General features: G+C 38.0%; 1 protein-coding gene across 5 annotated transcripts in view; it reads right to left on the bottom strand.

Annotated features, from left to right (window-relative positions):
- The window catches only part of TMEM63A (transmembrane protein 63A), a 49,921-nt gene extending 44,389 nt beyond the window's left edge, over positions 1–5,532 (bottom strand). The window contains exons 1-4 of one of the 5 annotated variants that reach the window (XM_088146068.1): positions 5,349–5,532; positions 3,968–4,212; positions 2,130–2,324; positions 1,514–1,587 (exon numbers count right to left, since the gene is read on the bottom strand). In XM_088146068.1, the coding sequence (XP_088002194.1) occupies positions 1,514–1,587; positions 2,130–2,315 (260 nt within the window). In that variant the 5' untranslated portion in view covers positions 2,316–2,324; positions 3,968–4,212; positions 5,349–5,532. Of the gene's footprint in view, positions 1–1,513; positions 1,588–2,129; positions 2,325–3,967; positions 4,213–4,588; positions 5,318–5,348 lie in introns of those variants that run through there. The other 4 variants (XM_088146094.1, XM_088146081.1, XM_088146075.1 and 1 more) reach the window with 4 other exon arrangements.
- Positions 5,533–13,671: the final 8,139 nt, after the last annotated feature.

The raw sequence follows: 13,671 nt of genomic DNA, 5'->3' as shown, positions 1-13,671 counted from the left end.
AAGATTTACAAGCCTGTAAAATGTTGCAAAATGTTATAACAATGAAAATATTGAAGGAGACTTTTGAAGAATAGAGTCAGAAAATAGTAGCCACTATATCAACAATATCAGTAATGCTTCTATGGATAGATTATGACCAAAAGATGCTATTGAAGAAATGACAGATGTAGAACAATTTTATCTGACAAGATAGAGATGGTATTGAAAGTGGATTTACAACTGACAGGCCAAGAGAATGACTTGGAAAAGGATGTTTCACTGGATCTACAAAAGAAACTGGCTGAGGTTTTAAAATTTAAAAGGGAAATACAAATGATAAACCAAGAGAGCGACCTGGATAATTTTTTCCTATTGGATTTACAAAAGAGGCTTCTTAAAGCCTTGAAGAATTCGATGTAATGGGACAAAGAATAAATGAAGAGAAATCAAATCCTATGACAATACTTGAATGAACTAAAGATTAAGACTGTTAGAAGTAAAACAAAGGAGTATAATAAACTTGGTTTATTTGATCAAGGTTAAAACAAGATACGTTGTAATTTCTGGCAACCCTTTATGGACTTTCTGCTGACACCAGGACCGAAAAGTTATGTTTTATGGATCTGTTTATAGATAAGAAGTGGGATATGGGATGAAGAGTAAATGTTTGTTACCTTAGAGGGGGTAAAGAATCACTAAATGTGTTTATACTTGTGATGAAGGTTGAAAGTCAATTCTTTATATATTTCTTTTATTATATTCTTACTTTTCCCTTCTCTTTTTTTGTACTTTTTACTTCTTTGTATTCTCTTTTAAGTTTAGTTTGCATTAGATTTTACTATTATAATCAAAATTCTTAATACAATATATAAACCATTAATGAGAAAACATGTGAGAACACAATCTTCAGAAATTTGGCTCACATTTTGCTCATATTTTTAAAAATAGTATTTTATTTCATTTTAAAAGTCAGCATGCGCCACTGAGGGGTTATGAGCATTACAGTACTTACAGGTTCCACATGTTCTATCCCTCTCTAAAGGACTGTTAACTCTGGAACAGATGGGGTACATAAAAGGACAAGGCAAAATCCTATTTTATGAGCAAAGAAGTCTGTTCACATAATATTATATGTCACCCCATACTGTTTCTAGGTTCTGCCATTTTAAGGCCCATTCCATTACCAAAAGGCTTAAGTTCTCATTTCTGAATTACATAATGTATTTTGATTCATTATTGAATATACATTCAATACTTAAGGCATCTTACAATAGTAAACAAGGGCTATCAATGATTATTATATGACAAGATACACAGATTCCTTCCAATTATGAGCATATTAATCTTTAAGAAGAATTAAGCTTAATTCTTTAGTAACCAGCAGGGATAAATTTGTTTTAGTGAATACTGATATATTCTAAGTATCACAAAACTTATTGTACTTGATCAAATTCTACGCAGTCAAAAGGCATTGTATTATCATTACATCCTACAGCACCCACTAGGATGTAAGGCACCAACATCTTATTTTTACCTTTCTGATACTAATGCAATGCGACCATAATCCCAAAGTCTTCTTCTAATAAAGGAAAATATCAACATCAATATCTAGGAAGTAAATAAAATGAGTATCAATTAAAGGTTTAATATTCATGTTGAATTATATGTTTTCTCCACTTCATGTTAACCCATTTTTAGTTTAGACAATATAAAAGCTTCAAGATCAAGTAGAACACCAACACAAAGTAATCTAATATTTGGTAATGAAGATGCATTAAAGGGTAAAAGAATGCCCTTCTTATGTAATACTATAGCTGCTGGAGATATAAAGATGCAATAATAAATACATGAGTAGTATTAAATTGCATTAGGAAAAAAAATCAAACAAACAGATGCTACCTTTAGCTTGGCAGATACTACAGTGGAAGTTTTCAGATTCAAGAGGATTAAGTAGAATTGCTATGGCAAACCCTATTTTTCAGCAATCTTCTAGCAGAGCAGGAAGAGGGGAATATTGCAGCCCTTCTTCATCAAAGCTATATGTATATATTTCAGCAAAATGAAATAAACTGCTTATTCACTCTTCAAATTGCCATGAGACAACAACGTGGAAGAAAAATAATCAGCTACAAAAAATAAAACGAACCTACCAAAAAGCAAGCTACATCAAGCAGCAGGACAGTAGGGACCCCACCAAAGGTTATTCCTTGAAGTACAGTACTTCCTCGTGCAGAGCTGTAACAGTAGGTCCCATTTGGAGAGAAAGTATCATTTGTTCCATTGAACAAGTGAACCAGACGCGAACGGCCAACATCGAAAGTCAGGAAAGGAATCATGTTGTCCTACTTTGAAAAAGAAATTATAAAGCAAATATAGCAGAAAAAATACATTTCACAGATTATACAGTTCAGGAAAAAGAAAACAAGATTACCTTGAACAAAAGCTATTTAACTATAAGCACAACTTAAAACAACTACCAGTTCCCATTAAGTGTTTCAAAAAACATTTAGCAGATCCAAACATAAACATCCTACATCATGGCAACAACATTTTAATACTAGATTCCTGCATGTGAATCCTAATCTGTCCATGCTCAAATACATAAGGATTAATAAGAAATTATGATTGGAAGAAGGTGCAAGTACAGACCCTCTTATTTTACTTTTAATATTTTCAATGGTACTAGGACTCATGATGAGGCAGGCTGGATAAGTCAATCTCTATACTTTAGCTAAACAACCAGCCCTATGGCTTTAATCCAGTGTACTTTCTGACATCTAAGTGATGCAATTACCTAATCTATTTAACTGAAGTGCTAAAAACCTTGACATAATAGTTTTCGCCTATTTGTAGTCAGTCTTCATAGCCCTTCAAGCATGGAAGAAACTTGCTCATTTCCAACCACCACCAAGTATCAAATTGTCTTTAAAGCTGTAAGGGAAAGACCACTTCCAGAAAGACTGATCCATTTAAAAATTTGAACATTATGTTTGATGAGCAGGTAGCAAGTGGCAGCTGTGGCCAGGAAGGCCTTTACACAGCCCCATTTTATGTGCCAGTTATGACCCCTCTTGGAACAAAAGGCTCTACTTCCAGAAACTTACACTTTTGTCACCACCTAACTGAACAACTGCAATATAATCTATGAGGGCTACCCCTGGAGAGCATTCAGAATCTACATCTGGTCCAGTATGCAGAAACTTGAAAGGTATGCTTTGATTTGCCCATATAACACCACTACTTTGAGTGCTGCGCTGATTGCCAGTTGGCTCTTTGGTACAATGCAAGGTCCTAGTTGTCACATTTAAAGTCCTTTATGGCTCAGGACCAAGTTATCTGGGGAACTTACTCCCAATAGTTTCTACCTATCTTATAAGATCTGGCCAAGTGGCTTTCTTTGGGTCCCTTCATTTAGGGCAGTGTTTCTCAACCTTGGCCAGTTGAAGATGTGTGGACTTCAACTCCCAGAATTCCCCAACCTGCATGAAGTCCTGATGAAGCAATTAGAATCTTCAAGTGGCCAAAGTTGAGAAACAATGAGAAATAATGACTTAGGGAATATCACCTCCAGGGATCATAGAAGTGAACCTTCTCAGTTGTTGCCATCCCTCTGTAAAACAGCACCCTGCAGATATGCAAATAGGCCCTTCTATACTGAGTTTCAGAAAGGCCATTAAAGCATAGGTGTTTTAGGAAGCCTTGGGGGCTAGAATTTTGCTCCTGCTGGTAGTGGAATGTTCTCCCCCTCCCCATTTTTTTGGTTTAATCAACTGATGTTGCTGATCAGATTAACAGATTATGTTAATGATTTGCTTTTTATATATTGTTGTTTTTAGCCCAGCTGGGATGTATACCATACAGATGTACACCATTTATAACTGGACTGGCCTATAAGCCCAGTAAAATAAATTAATAAATATTTCTAAGAAGTACAAAGTAACTTTCCTCTAACACAATTTTACAGTTGTAATTACAATTCAGTATTTACCTCAGCTTCAGTTGTTGTTTTTTCCAGCACTGTGATGTCAAAGAAAGAATATACCAGAACGTATCATCCAAATAAGACATTCATGCAGTGAATTCTTAAAGAGTCCATAAGATCAGGCTGGAGAAAGGCTGTTCACCCATAATAAATTGTAGGCAAATCGATGGGTGACGTGATTAGAAAACGTGGTTCTTCCCTGTCGTAGAAACATAACAAGATTCTAACTGCTTCGTCAGGAAGTTGGAACCCTTAAAGCAAAATAATTTTAGCCATCAGTTCCACAAGAGAAAAAACATAGCTTAACACTTTTTCTTGCCTGAAATTTCAGTTTTTTCAAAAATAATTTCAAAAATTCCTGCAGATGGCAGAAGGGAGTTATTTTCACCACTTGTCACTGGTAATTGCTAAGGTTATATTTAATTACCACCTTTTTCCAGTTTTTCTTTAAAGGCAGAATAAACATATTTATGTATTTACAGATGATAGCTTACACAACTAAAGTTTTCCTAATGCCTTGCTCATTTTGGACTAAAAAACTAAAGATCGCTGCACAAAATGTCTCAGTACTGAGTAGAATAACATTATTCTGCCTTACTAAATAAAAGTATGAATTAGAGGCCTAACCTTGCTTTGCATTTCCTCTTTCCTTAACATCATTTTTCACTAAACAGAAGTTCAACAAGTGTAGTCTTCCGCTTCAATGAATCTCCTTTTTGAACTTCAAGCAACTGTTAAACTGGGTTTGGAGGACAGGGAGTAGCAGGAAAAGCTGCAGCCACCAAAACCAGGGCTACCAGATCTAGGGTACAAAAATCCGGCCAACTATTAAGGCGACAGAGAAGAGGCAGGATTTCCTTTTTGCTGCCATCTACTGGTCATCCGGATTTTGCAGCCCCGATCAGGTAGCTCTCTGCAAAAACAACCCTTAACTCTAAACGATGGCCAGGGCAGGATGACAGTGAGGAGGGCGAAGCAAAGCGATACAGAACAAACCCCTCTGAACAGAACAACGAAACAGGTGGCAGGTTGGGATGACTACGGGAGTGGCTTGAGGCCACTGAAATGAGGGTACAGGAGGCAGGGAGGGCTCGAAGGCCCAGGACCAAGCCAGCTCCACCCTCGGTCCGTCCACTTCTCCCGAAAGAGAGAGGAAGCAGCTGGATGGTCGAGAGACGCGGCAGCCAAAGGGGAAGAGATAACAGCTGCTCTCGCTCTCTCAGCTCTCAAACATGCTGAGCTCTCGCTTTCCCTTGCGCAGCTCCTAATTGCGAGGTACCCTGGCTCTCCCGCTTCCCACGGTTGGCCCAGAGCGGCCGATCGGGGGCCTGAACGAGAACGTTTCCCGCCCCCGCTCCGGCCAGAGGCAGCCCAGCCCGCTACCTACCGCGCTACGGAAAACCAAGAGGGCGCGGCGCGGCCGCCTCCGCTCTCCGAGACGGCAACTCGGAAAGCCGCGCATGCGCCGCCGTTCCAGGGGCCCGAGTATTGTAGAACTGCCTGCCTGCGTTCCTTCCTCAGTAGATTGGGGAGGCTGGTTCGTGCGGCGGACGCTGTCTCCACAATGGCGCAACCTGCTTGTCACGAGCGGATATTTTCTTTCCCTCCCCCGACGTATCCGTGAGATTACATTCGTAAAGTTTACGCTTTTCAAGGCGAAGCCCAGCCTTCGTAGAAGGTGGCCTTAACTCGCTTTGAATTCTAAAATAGTTAGAGCCGTCTAAGGGGATGCCAAAACTCTAGGAACTCGAGTTCAGTTCCGGCGTGAGAAGCCCGGTTTCAGACAGGCTTCTTTTAATACAGTACAGCTCAGCGGAGTAGGATCTGTAACGGTGAGGGAAAGCCAGTGGGCAGATGCCCATTTTCTAGCGCGGGGTGGAGAACACAGATTTCTCCAAATTCCCAGCTTCCCTGTCCTGGCTTGGGCTTGGAAGTTGTTAGCCAGTGTTTCTTAACCTTGGCCATTTTAGGACCTGTGGACTTCAATTCCCAGAGTTCCCCAGTTGGATGCTGGCTGGGGAATTCTGGGAGTTGAGGTCCACAGGTCTTATAATGGCTAAGGTTGAGAAATGCTGTGTTAAGCAAACACTGAAGAGGTTCCCACCCACTGACCCATCATAGTGGTAAGGATCCTGGCTTAAGACAAGAGGCTGTGATGTTGCAATAATGGAGGGTGTTTTGCCTAAAAGTTGTAACTAAGCAGAGACAACACCAATAGGCTACAGATGGATATTAAAGGGATAACATATTTAAAGGAATTTGTCTCATGCTTAAGAGTCATCATTTTTTATGACATAGGTTTTTGTGAAAACAGCTTCATCTGGTGCATGAGGAATTACCTTCAAAAAGAGTTTTCCCACAGTAACACACAGTTTGTCAACAGTTTGCCAAGATACTAACATACAATATTAGATGTTGTTTCTCAGATCGGCCCTCCTTTAAAAATAGACAACAGGTATTTTTGTTTCTGAGGTGCATTTGCATATTAGTGCTTTAATATTTTTAGCCTGCCCACTCATTTTGAGCATATCCACCCAAATGTTTTATAGTGTTACCCAGCCATTCCTGTGGCAACATAAAGCCTATTTTAAGCCAGGAACGGCAGGGTGATGCTATAAATCACTAGTGCAGAAACCTTTGTGGTGATATCTAGAGACACCTTCCAATTTGCTGCTTTCTTCCTGTAGACATTAACAATATTGGTATCTGTCAATTTTCTACTGGTTTTTATCTTTCTGTGTTATGGTTTTAAAAAGGCATTATTCCTAATAGCCAATGTAATACCCTTTTTATCTCCCTTAGTATTTTGAATGATCCATAGGTGAGTAGTATTAAATCATCTACAGTCATAGTCCTTGGTCAACATTCAGTATACTCAATGCCCAAGTCTGAGTATAGAGAAGGAGAGGCAGATATTATTTACCATTGCGACATATAGCAAAAAGATAAATGAGAATAAGACATCAACTAGAAACTCAACTGATACAGCCCTATATGTGTGTTCAGAAATACTGTAAGTTCCAATGAATTAAGTGGAATTCACATCAAAGTAAATTAGGATTTACTAGGTAGCCTCAAAGAAATGAATAATTTAAGAATTTTGGTGCCTTCAAGTCATTGTTGACTCCTGGCGACTGCCTGAACTAGTCCCTGCAGTTTTCTTGGCAAGATTTTTTGGAAGTAGTTTGCCATTGCTTCTTTCCTAAGGCTGAGAGAGAGTGACTGGTCCAAGGTCACTCAGCTTGGCATGCTGGCTGGGGAATTCTGGGAGTTAAAGTTCATACAGCTTAAAGTTGCCAAGGTTGAGAAACACTGCCTTAACCACTACACCAAACTAGCTGTCATAGCTTTTCATTTATTCTGGGGATACACAATTGCCAGCTGCACATAAGCTTTAGATGTGGCCCCAGACCCCCCTTGCCTTTGTTTTTTTATTCTACTGTTGTATTCCAACTGCAATCACTGATAGCTGTAACTTCCTTCTTTCCAACAACTGACTCTCAATGCCTCTGTGTCTTCTAGCAGATGTTTGGCTTCCATAGTCAAGAAAACTCAGTGATCATTGAGTCAGACAGTCAGTCAGTCAGATGGTAAAATAACATTAACATATAAAAAGGGCAATTATTCATTTTAAAGATCAATTGGGAAGGGGAGAAATCAATTGATTTTAAAGGTGGATTTAAACATCTATCTTCATTCTCTCTCCCCTCTCCATAGGTAGCTCCTTAAACATTCTGTAGAAACAAAATGTGACCCTTCACCTGGAAAAAAAGTATTCATTTCCAGTGTAATACATGCTATGTGTATTGTATTGTGTATGTGCGTGTGTAGGATGGATATGTATCAGCAAAAAGGAGTAATAGAATTATGAAAGTGGCCATTTAAGCCATCAAATATGACTGCCTGGTTGGTGCAAGAATCCAAATTAAAGAATCCATGACAGAAGGCTGCCCAGCCCCTGCTTAAATACATACACGAGAAGGGAACTTGCCCTTCCTCTAGGTAATAGATTCTATTGTCACAGGGCTCTTGAGACATGCTTCCTAACATTCAGCAGTTAAGTCTTATATTCTGTATCCTGTCTCTGGATGATGGGGTACAGTGTTTACCTTTCTTTTAAGTACTTAAAAAGTTATCATAACTCTCCCTCAGTCTTTTCTTCTTAAGACTAAACATTCCATCTCCTTCGATTTCTTTCTGCAGCACTTAGCTTTTAGTCCCTGGATTATGAACCTTATTACCCTTCTTTGAACTTCTTTCAGTTTATCTGAATTCTAGGCAGGATTCCCACTAATGACTTAGAGCATCTTCTAGAGTCATCCAACCATTGTTATGTTGATATAACACTAAGGAGGACAGGCTTTCTATTGATTTAGTGATGGCTGGGTGATTTTAGAAGATGCTGTATGTCTTTAGTGGAAAAATGGCCAGAATGTGATGCCCCAAATTGGGCAAAATACTGAAGATGTACTCACCAATGAAGAATAAGTGGAACTGTTCCTTTGATTTAGAAACTATGCTTCTGCTGATCTGACCTAAAATAGCATTTGTCCTTTTTTGACAGCCACATAATACTATTTGACTCACTTTGTAATCAGTTATTCCAATATCCTTTTCATGAGTGTTATTTACAAGATAGCTTTCATTCTACACCTATTAATTTGATTTTTGTTTCCTTGGTGAATAACATTTTGTATTTCTATTTGTTAAATTTCATTCTGCCACTCTTAGACCATTTCTGTAACCTATCAAGATTGTTTTGTGCCATCTGCAAATCTGATAAGCATTCTCTCCACCTTCTTATCTAAGTGATTAATAGAAGTGTTGAACAATGCAGGTCCTGGGACTGAACCTTGTGGCACCCATTCAGTACTTCCATCCAGATATCAGCAACCTTTCAGAGCATTTTTAATCATCTATATATCCACATAATTGTCATGCCATCCAGCCCAACTTAAATAGCTTGCTAATTAGAATATCTTGGGGTAAAATGCTGGAAGAATGGAGGAGGGCAAATGTGTCCATATTCAAGGGTGGGTGGCAGGGAGAGGAGCCGTGGAGCTACAGACTGGTTAGTCTGAAATTCTAGATTCTGTGCAGAACTCATGCAGTAATTACCAGAAGTCAGCTCAATTTGTCAAGACTAAGTCTTATCAAATTAATCTTACCTAATTTTTTTACTAACTTTGTTAGATTGTAAAACTGCCAGTGTTTCAGACTGCAAAACAGATATTGGGCTGTTGAACTGGAAAGAAATCCATTTGGCTGATCCACAGTGACACTAGGATAGGCACAGTGCCACTCTAGGGAATAATGCAAGTATCTGAGCTGAAATAGGAAATACTGCAGTTCTGCCTTTTTTTTTTGTTTACATTTTGTTATTTCCATACAACAGCTGATAAGACTTTTTTCTCTTTCTTTTATTTTCAGCATATCTGAAGTAACTTCCTTTTTATTTTCAGCATATCTGAAGTAACTTCCTTTTTATTTTCAGCATATTTTTCTGTTATTTTCAGCATATCTATCTTTCTATTGTTCTTAGCATCATTTGCCAAGTATCATTCTGGGCTGTAGCCTTTCTGTCACCTTTTTTTATAAAGCTAGTATATCTCTAAGCATTCTTCCCTGTGATCTGTCCCTCTTTTTCACTCCTACGTTTATGTCACCATTTTAGCTTTTAGATCTTCTGCACTAGCTATTTATTAAGGTGAAAGCTAACATTTTGGTTAGGATTGGTTTTGGATTCTTCCCACTAATGTGCATAAAAAGCTTTTAAACTAAATGCTAATTCCACCAACACATCGGTCTTTCCTCCATTTCTGACCTTATAAATTGGAGTCTGAACTGAATTGCCTGTTATTCTGTTGGCAAAATCAACATCTGTTTATAGTTCAAAGATAAAGTCTCCCTTGAGTCTGCATCAGCTCCTGGTGACTACATGTCCATGTCTGTGCAGTTCTCTTGGCATGATTGGGAAATGGTTGGACTTACTTTCATTGCCTCAAATCCTCAGTGTAGGCTATAAGCTTGGGATAGCCAAGTTGTCCATAACTGCCATCCAAGTATAACCAGTTCTGGCCCTGTATATCTTTCCAGAATTGGTCAAAGTCAGCTTGGTGCTGCCATATAGGTGGTTCAGTAGTTACCAAATATTTATTTTTCAGTCTTAGGGATAAATGAAATCTAGAGGCAAAATCTATTATACAGATAAAATATTCAAATCTTTCATTTTATTTTGGATAATCCACTTATCACTTGACTAATCTTAACACCCAAGGCCTAAGTGTGCAATTACTTACATTTACATGTGTGATTCTGTCCACATGTGGCTTCAATTACTGATCCATAGTACACTCCTACTTCAGGGTAAACTTCCTATTATGCTTCCCAGCAGGATTTTCCTTTATGGATAATCTCCCCCTGAGGAGCGCATATATCCTTAGATTTTAGATAGCAGGTGATATGACGTGTTATCCCATAACATCTCCCTGTGGTTGTAATATTTCCATTACAGACTTTCTTCTCCTCAGTGGTGAAAGTGAAACAAAGACCAGATTATCTGTTAAATCCCTCCTTGTTAAAATCCTAATTAATATGACTAATTCACTTTCCTAACAGTGCCTTCCTTTTAAATCTTTCTCCTCTGAAAATTCCTTTACATGTTATGTTTGTTAGATGTAAATAATCTGTAAGATGATTTTTAAGGGTCTGGTTTGAAAATGTTTTTCTTAATTTTTCTGTTTAAAGATGTTAAATGGTTTTAAACTGTAACTTGCCTTGAGAGTTCCTTCTACACTCAAAAGTAACACAGATATTGTCTATGCCTCCCAGATCATCTAACGGGAACTCATCCTATCCCTGCAGTGCATTTTAAGTATGCAGAAGTCTGATCCTACATTGAGTAGATACATTTGGAAGCCTAACTCCAGTTTCCAGAACTCTCTGTGCTGCTCTGTTTATGCTCAGGATTGAAAATACTTTTGTAGCATAAAAGGGTTTCATTCTCTTGCTCTCCCCCCTTCTCTGCCCCCCAAACCCGCCTGCAATAGAGGGCTAGAGGAGATTACCAATGGGACCTTATTCTAGATTGTCATGTCAAAAAAAGAAGGAAGAGGAAGGAGAGGAGGGAGATTTAAGAGAGATAAGGAAGACAGCCATCTGTATGTACAATATGCCTATACATTTTTAAAAATTGTTAGGTGAATTATATTGATAAGGTATAGAAAAGTTCCTTTTTTCAAAAGAAAATATAGAAGACCAAATCAATCTAACTCTACCCCCAAAATCCTACATAATAATCCCACATTGCCCATGAATAAAATAGCCTTAGATTCCATTGATACTTCAGTCAATTTGAATGGCACTGTCTATATTTCAGAATTATATGATATATAATTAAAGGACTATTATCACAAGAAGCACAGAATGAAAATGTGCTAAACTTTTTCTCACTCATGAATTCTGTCATTCTCTTCTAGTTTGTGTATTCAGAAGTATTAAATATTTCAGGGGGTCATTTTCAAATTCTTGTTTTTCCTTGCTGCTTGTTTTCTTTTGAATATTTTTGCTGTTACTTCCTCCGCCACCTTCAGACAAGTCCTTTGTTCTTGTCTTCCTTTTTCTGGGATGTTTCCAAGCCTTAATGTTCTTCACTTCTTTAATCATAACATGGAAAATAGATTGGTTGGGTTGGGTTATATTTGTTATCAAACTTCAGCTAGAAGGAGGGGAAGAAGAAAGATAAAAATTATGTTTTGCAACCAGCAACTGTGCATTAATACATGAGCAACATATTGGGTCCTTGGAGTATTTGCTTTCCTGTGGATTGATAACAGGAACTATTTTTATTGTACAAAAACATTTTCGTTTAGATTAAGAGATTATACACCATTCTGTACTTTGTAGCCAGATTTTATTTACAAAAATTCTGGCACATTGGGCTGAGTTCTACTAGGCATGTGCAAAGTTTCTTTTTCATAATGTATGTTTTAAAATGTGGAATCTAGAGGCAATGACCCTTGAACATGTATACTCTACTTTTTTTTTTTAATTGAAAGGATCTTCCTGCATCCAGAATCTGCCTCCAATCTAAATAAGATGACCATATGTCCCATATTATAGAGAAAAGTACCATTTCAGCCATCTTCATATGTGATTGTGAATGACAAGATAGAAAGGTCATGATCTTCCCTATTATAGTATTGTATTTCTTTACATTCTAGCATTATCTTAGCATTTGTACTCATTATATCAATTAACAAACACTGTATACATTTCATGCAGATTTTCCTCCTCTCTTCGGTGTCTAAGTGGCTACTGTGGCCTTTAAGAAATAGGAAAACCTGGTGCCAATATTCTTAGTATGTGGGATACTGTACACTGATGCCTTTAACCGACCGTGATGGTATCACGATGATAACTGGTGTATCATTGTATCGCTGTGCAAAGGATACAGCTTAGTATTTGCACTGTGATATAAGCCTCAAGTATGTAAGTTGTGTCATTTGCAACATGACCTCATGACACATGCATCTTCATTGCCCCACCTTCCATAAATGTCTGTCATAGGGCATGAGTTTAGTTCATTGCATCCATTAGTTTTATTTACTTTGAGCGACTAAGAATAGATCATTTACCGTAAGTGAATATTTTCATATCTAAACAGATATTACTGTTAATTGTACATGATACAGTATAAATGCAACTGTTATCTTTGGGGTAGATGTTCCTTGCCATTGATTTTCACCAAGATCACTACAAATACTACCTCTTCCCTAATTTACAGTCTTTGAGGGGAAGTTAAGCTGCTTTTGCAGTAATAGTTCACAGATCTTTAGCAGGGAGCATTTTCTGCCATTCTTCTTCTGATTGAACTTTTTCTGAAGGGTGACTGAGAAAACACCTTCTAGTGATTGCAAATTACTTGTCTTTTATTAGCATGTAGTTTGTGGCAATTTCCTTTGAAGGTCTTTATTAATGCATTCAAATAACACCTTGTAGAGGCTTCTGTTTTATTTGCAGGACCTTTAAAGTATAGCTCTTCTTACTTTCCCATTGTTGAAATAAGAAAAACTGGGGAGAAATACAATGTCAACAGAGTTGGAATTACAGGGAGAAGCTGTTGGCTGTTGAAGCTACAAAATACAATAGGAAACCAAGAACCTAGCCAAACTGGTAGAAGAAAACTTATTCGGGTTCCATTGAAGATTGGAGCTACAGCTCATTAGAAACCATGACAAACCTCACTGATTGTAGTAGAGTTTAAGTGAAACTATTTTACCTTTTCCTGGTGGGAAAAGGCTGTGTTGTTCACTTTTTAAAAATTTCAGTGCTTCATGAGGTCTATGATTGAGCTAGAAATTCTACAATACATTACAGTAGAATACATGTATGGTGGCACCTCTGTTCTTGTAGTGGGGGATAGAGCCTGCTGTGGTGGAGAGATAAGAGGCAGATCTACGAACGAATATACAAATCTTTCAGTTATCATGGTTCCTACCACTGTTTCCTCCTACTTGCAGGACTGACTACTCTCATATACTCCATCCTGCATTCTTAGATCATCACTTCAGATACATTGATACCTGCCATTAATTTTGCAGGGCCCCATGATGATGAAGAAAAACACCACTGGAGCTAAAGCAAGCCACTTCCTTATTACCGTTTAGGAGGGGATTTACTCAAGCCTCTTAATTGGTTTAATTCTTTTA

The sequence above is a fragment of the Python bivittatus genome, unplaced genomic scaffold (genome assembly GCF_059951505.1).
Source record: "Python bivittatus isolate LINGU-HERP-01145 unplaced genomic scaffold, Pbiv_v1 ctg000020_np1212, whole genome shotgun sequence".
NCBI lineage: Eukaryota > Metazoa > Chordata > Lepidosauria > Squamata > Pythonidae > Python > Python bivittatus.
Note: the sequence above shows the minus strand (reverse complement) of the source record. Positions and strands in the feature narration are given on the sequence as shown.